The 7,165-nt window shown below is 34.8% G+C and overlaps 1 protein-coding gene across 1 annotated transcript in view; it reads left to right on the top strand.

Moving 5' to 3' along the window:
• Positions 1–5,063: 5,063 nt before the first annotated feature.
• LOC132544767 (uncharacterized) overlaps positions 5,064–7,165 on the top strand; it is a 43,306-nt gene continuing 41,204 nt past the window's right edge. The window contains 2 exon segments of the mRNA XM_060208416.1: positions 5,064–5,085; positions 5,863–6,130. Of these exon segments, the coding sequence (XP_060064399.1) occupies positions 5,064–5,085; positions 5,863–6,130 (290 nt within the window).

Below are 7,165 nucleotides of genomic sequence, written 5' to 3'. Positions count from 1 at the left end.
CATTATTATTATTATTTATTTCAGTGACAAATATGGCATCAAACACATCTTACATATGTTGCTACTGTGAGGATATCTTTCACAGCTTTGAAGTGATAATAGAACACTGCACAATTTCACACGCTGACCTGGAACTGAAATTGAGAGCTGCGAGAGGCATGTCAACTAAAATTCTAAATTTTCGCATCATTCCAAAAACCTATAAACTTTTAAACAAAGCAATTACAACCATTCCAAATTCTGAAAAAATAAAAATTTCAAGAAGTGCTGCAACCGCCATTTCTTCGCCGTTTCAAACTCCCAAAAAACCGAAATGGTCTTCAACACCAAAAAAGATTTATCCACAAACAGATGAGGATTCCGTCAATGTTTGTAATCTGTTAAGCAGTTTCGATAATATGTCTATTGTCGAAATAGAATTGACAGATACCGACACTAAAGGATGGCAAACAGATGCTTCTGTCACAGTTCCGATACCGGCCGACAAAGATTTAGACAGAGGACTTTTAAATGAAATTGTAGAGATACTCCCAATGGTCTTGGAAACATTAGAGGAACACGGGCATCAACATGCATATTTAAAATTCAACAAGTTACTTCGTGACAAAAAACTCCCGATGAGTAATGTAGCTTACCTGTTGTTCTTGGACATAGTTCAGTGGTTTTCCAAAACTGACAGCCACCAAATGCGATATTCTGAAGATGTTAAACAGTTTTGGCGCGTTGGTATGAAACTCTTTAAAGGCAAGTTTCTACGTTTCATGGGCGGATGGAAAAACCAAGGCCAAGAACCTTAAGGAAGACTTGACCCACAGGCATCAAATGTAAACTTTGCAGTTCCTCACAGAAATCAAATCGATGACAAAAACACACCGGAAGTGCTCAAGAATATTAAACCAAGAATCATACAGGAAATGATAGACTTGGTTAATGCTGATGATGTTGCCCAAAGACAAACATATAAACTGTGCGTCGACGGAAAGAAAATCAATGCCGGGGTCCAAAATCAGTCAATGGGCGATATAGATCTATTTCGAAAGATGGTTACAATATTTTTCACATCGTGCAGGTCCTTACGGTGAAATTAAAACTTTGAAAGAATCGACAATCAGGGGACCAAGTGAACGAAAAAAACGTTGCTACCCGTACAGAAAACAAATAATTGAAATATACTACCGGTACAGTTTCCAATTTAAACAGTGTGAATGAAAATGTCACTTTTTAGTGGTAATCTAGCAGATATACTGAAACAAACTATGCTTTTTCGAGAAACAAAAGTTAACCAACTCGCCCTTTTTGTCGATTCAAAGTGTTTGACAACGATTTTCTCTTACATTTAGATTCTTCAATGAGTGAACGTACACATCATTTGCGTATTACATACTTAAGATTTGATATATAGACGAATATTTCTCCATTAGTTTAAAGCGACCTAGTCTCGCTTCGTAAAACATTGACTACGTTTACGCGTACACTTCCGTTCAGACACTGTGGATGTGGCAGGTGTATTCCAACGATGACCGCGGCAGCTGCGGGATAAAATATATCTATTCCGGACGGTTAGAAAGGTGTAACCAACTGCAGTTCAACGGGAGGAGACTTCTAGTTTTCGGTGTCAAAAACTTCGTACGAAACGTAGACAGCAATGTTGCCTTCCCTACCAATAAAGAAACAACATTTCATCCCAACTTTTATTCATTACGCCCCAATTTTTAAAACTATTTCGGCCCAAAATTTACATATTGCCCCAAAGTTATTTCACCCCAAAACTTAACTTGTCCGGAAAAAATGGCTTTTATAATAATGCACATTTGTATGCTCATCTGATTACATACTTTAGCAATAATAATTATCACATAATTTTAGGTAAGTACGTAGTTAACAACTTAGGACAGAGGAGATGTAGCTCTTTCGAATTTACTGTTAGAGATATTCCAGAGTTTTAGCCACGATGCAATGATTTACAACTGCGAAAGCTGGCCTGTCCTCTTTTATCTTAGTTTGGTGAATATGAATATTTTAATGAAAAACGAGGTCACGTGACATGTGACGTCAGAGTGTTACTTTGGAGATAACGATACTCTTTTGATTTAACTACTAAGACACTATCTCACTAGTCACGCTGATACACATTTACAGACGTTTAAAATCGTTGATAAGTTAAAGTTACCTTCGTTCATAGTGTATTGAATTAATCATTTATTGAGTACAGAATCAATATTTTATAAGATCTGAAACAGTCAGAAATTATACGATAGCCGGAAAAAAATTTATTTAATTCATGACCTATATCGTCTATCTCTATATTGATGTGATACAAGCAAATTTGATTGCAACAACTGAAATACAATAAAACATAAAAACGAGTTTTTCGGTATTTCAAATACAATAAATGTTACAACACTAACAGTTTGAATTCGTTCCTTTTGCTTTATGTTATTCCTTTTTCGTTACGTTGTGTGTAATCTTTTAATGGTCGATTTGGGCTAAACTCTTTGGCATGCAATGTCCAGAAACAATAACATTTGAACATCGGTTTATATATATTCATAACTCCCGGTCAAAATAGTGAATTGAAAATTTGGTGTGTTCGACAATTCTTTTCTTAGATAAACCATTTTACAACAGCATATATAACATCACCATCAATTTTCCATGAAGATAACATCAGTATCCTTAACATGTAACATCACAGAAAGGATGCATTAAGTCAAATATATTTACTGTAAATTGAACGCTGACAGGATGCATTAAGTCAAATATATTTACTGTAAATTGAACGCTGACAGGATGCATTAAGTCAAATATATTTACTGTAAATTGACCGCTGACAGGATGCATTAAGTCAAATATATTTACTGTAAATTGAACGCTGACAGGATGCATTAAGTCAAATATATTTACTGTAAATTGAACGCTGACAGGATGCATTAAGTCAAATATATTTACTGTAAATTGAACACTTACAGGATGCAGTAAGTCAGATATATTTACTGTAAATTGAACGCTGACAGGATGCATTAAGTCAAATATATTTACTGTAAATTGACCGCTGACAGGATGCATTAAGTCAAATATATTTACTGTAAATTGAACACTTACAGGATGTATTAAATCAAATATATCAACGGTAAACCCAACACTTACAGGATGTATTACAGGGTGTATTAAATCAAATATATCAACGGTAAACCCAACACTTACAGGATGTATTACAGGGTGTATTAAATCAAATATATCAACGGTAAACTCAATACTTACAGGATGTATTAAATCACATCTGTAAACTGTAAACTCAACACTTACAGGATGTATTAAATCACATCTGTAAACTGTAAACTCAACACTTACAGGATGTATTAAATCAAACTGTAAACTCAACACTTACAGGATGTATTAAATCACATCTGTAAACTGTAAACTCAACACTTACAGGATGTATTAAATCACATCTGTAAACTGTAAACTCAACACTTACAGGATATATTACAGGATGTATTAAATCACATCTGTAAACTGTAAACTCAACACTTACAGGATGTATTAAATCACATCTGTAAACTGTAAACTCAACACTTACAGGGTGTATTAAATCACATCTGTAAACTGTAAACTCAACACTTACAGGATGTATTACAGGATGTATTAAATCACATCTGTAAACTGTAAACTCAACACTTACAGGATGTATTACAGGATGTATTAAATCACATCTGTAAACTGTAAACTCAACACTTACAGGATGTATTACAGGATGTATTAAATCAAATATATCAACGGTAAACCCAACACTTACATGATGTATTACAGGGTGTATTAAATCACATCTGTAAACTGTAAACTCAACACTTACAGGATGTATTACAGGGTGTATTAAATCACATCTGTAAACTGTAAACTCAACACTTACAGGATGCATTACAGGGTGTATTAAATCAAATATATCAACGGTAAACTCAACACTTACAGGATGTATTACAGGGTGTATTAAATCCAAATATATAACTGTAAACTCTACACTTACAGGATGTATTAAATCACATCTGTAAACTGTAAACTCAACACTTACATGATGTATTAAATCACATCTGTAAACTCAACACTTACAGGATGTATTACAGGATGTATTAAATCACATCTGTAAACTGTAAACTCAACACTTACAGGATGTATTACAGGGTGTATTAAATCACATCTGTAAACTGTAAACTCAACACTTACAGGATGTATTAAATCACATCTGTAAACTGTAAACTCAACACTTACAAGATGTATTAAATCACATCTGTAAACTGTAAACTCAACACTTACAGGATGTATTAAATCACATCTGTAAACTGTAAACTCAACACTTACAGGATGTATTAAATCACATCTGTAAACTGTAAACTCAACACTTACAGGATGTATTACAGGATGTATTAAATCACATCTGTAAACTGTAAACTCAACACTTACATGATGTATTAAATCACATCTGTAAACTCAACACTTACATGATGTATTAAATCACATCTGTAAACTCAACACTTACAGGATGTATTACAGGATGTATTAAATCACATCTGTAAACTGTAAACTCAACACTTACAGGATGTATTACAGGGTGTATTAAATCACATCTGTAAACTGTAAACTCAACACTTACAGGATGTATTAAATCACATCTGTAAACTGTAAACTCAACACTTACAGGATGTATTAAATCACATCTGTAAACTGTAAACTCAACACTTACAGGATGTATTAAATCACATCTGTAAACTGTAAACTCAACACTTACAGGATGTATTACAGGATGTATTAAATCACATCTGTAAACTGTAAACTCAACACTTACATGATGTATTAAATCACATCTGTAAACTCAACACTTACAGGATGTATTACAGGATGTATTAAATCACATCTGTAAACTGTAAACTCAACACTTACAGGATGTATTACAGGGTGTATTAAATCACATCTGTAAACTGTAAACTCAACACTTACAGGATGTATTACAGGATGTATTAAATCACATCTGTAAACTTTAAACTCAACACTTACAGTGTCACGTAAGCATGTATAGTTTGCCTATAAATGGTAAGTTTTAATTTGAGTTTGTTTTGCTGTGTAAGGACTCTTAATTGTCCGCACCACTGGGCGGATATACGTCACGGGCTTGACCGGTTGTGCACGGAATGGACACTTGTTTAAGGTCCACAGTTTTGTGAGTTCGTGTAGCCGATATGTAAATATAGCTGTTTCCGATATTGTGAACAAGGCACAGACGACAGACTGTGGTAAGTAATGTTTCTTTCTTCCGTTTCCATATGTTTTTTTTCTGGCATTATTTTATCCATGCCGTCAAATCTATCGGGTCAAGCAATCGAGGTGTCGGTGCGCTCCAATCATGCGTAACTATTGTTGATACATGTAGTACACTTGTTTTGTGGTGTGTTTCTGCTATATCATTATAATTTCATACTTCCTATTGATTTCTGGTGTATTTAGATAATATAAACATAATAGATTGTTGTGTGTAGAATTATTTAATACATATAGGGTTCTTGTCCGTTTTAAAATTCTATGGAAGCCCTGAGCTAGAGCTATAGCGTTAGTTGGAGTGTGTACGCGCACTGGGTAAAAAAATATGGAAGCCGTGAGACGCCAACTTCTATGAATTGTGCTGAGTCGTGTTTTTATAGCCATTTGGAGCCGCACACTTATCCCTTTATCTTTATTATATTGATTTACGTATATTTACAATATATTAATGAATATTTATATTATTGATAATTAATTATTAGTTAATTAGTATGCCAGGTAAGAGTGAATCTGTGTGACTACAGCATTATTTTCAACTATGTATTATTGTAGCTTCACATGACGGACTAGGAGTCTCAGCTATCAAACCAGGACCAGTCAGCTGTGCCAACTCATTGCGACTCCAGTGTCAGGACCGACCGGATGAGTTCTCTTCACCAGGGTCAAGGTCAGCATGGAATACATGTGTTGGGTCGTTACGTAGGCCAGGGTCAGCGACTTGCTTGGAGGCTGAGTCACAGTATATCTACTATTGGGATGGCTGTCGTGTCAAGGACACTAGTGTGTACATCCCAGCTTTCCTGTTGTGTCTTGGACACCAGTGAGTTTGCCAATTTGGGCGTTTCAAGCAAGCATGGTGCTGCTTGATGTGTTTATACCTCTTGGCTCTGGATTGAGCGTGGTTGCAGGTTAGCTACCGTCTTGCACCGGAACTGTACCAGGATCCCATTCGTCGTTGTGTGTGTAGCTACAGACTGTAACTTGTAATAATTGTGTTTGTGAATGAGTGAATTAGTGAGTGTGACGTGTGGGTATTATAGGTTTTTTTTATTTAATCTCTTTATTGTCATCATTGTAAATAAACATTTGTCATTGCAATCAATCTTTTCGGTGTTCATTCCCCGGATCGCTGACCGACGCTCGTTCCACGTTAACATACAGGATGTATTAAATCACATCTGTAAACTGTAAACTCAACACTTACAGGATGTATTACAGGGTGTATTAAATCACATCTGTAAACTGTAAACTCAACACTTACAGGATGTATTACAGGGTGTATTAAATCACATCTGTAAACTGTAAACTCAACACTTACTGGATGTATTACAGGGTGTATTAAATCACATCTGTAAACTGTAAACTCAACACTTACAGGATGTATTACAGGGTGTATTAAATCAAATATATCAACGGTAAACCCAACACTTACAGGATGTATTACAGGGTGTATTAAATCACATCTGTAATATATTACAGGATGTATTACAGGGTGTATTAAATCAAATATATCAACGGTAAACCCAACACTTACAGGATGTATTACAGGGTGTATTAAATCACATCTGTAGACTGTAAACTCAACACTTACAGGATGTATTACAGGGTGTATTAAATCAAATATATCAACGGTAAACTCAACACTTACAGGATGTATTACAGGGTGTATTAAATCACATCTGTAAACTCAACACGTACAGGATGTATTACAGGATGTATTAAATCACATCTGTAAACTGTGAACCCAACACTTAAAGGATGTATTACAGGGTGTATTAAATCACATCTGTAAACTGTAAACTCAACACTTACAGGATGTATTACAGGGTGTATTAAATCAAATATATCAACGGTA

Source organism: Ylistrum balloti, unplaced genomic scaffold (assembly GCF_031769215.1).
Source record: "Ylistrum balloti isolate Yb309-2 unplaced genomic scaffold, AGI_CSIRO_Ybal_v1 Utg369808, whole genome shotgun sequence".
NCBI classification, from domain to species: Eukaryota; Metazoa; Mollusca; class Bivalvia; order Pectinida; family Pectinidae; genus Ylistrum; species Ylistrum balloti.
The sequence above is the reverse complement of the archived record's forward strand: the minus strand, read 5'-3'. Positions and strand labels throughout refer to the sequence as shown.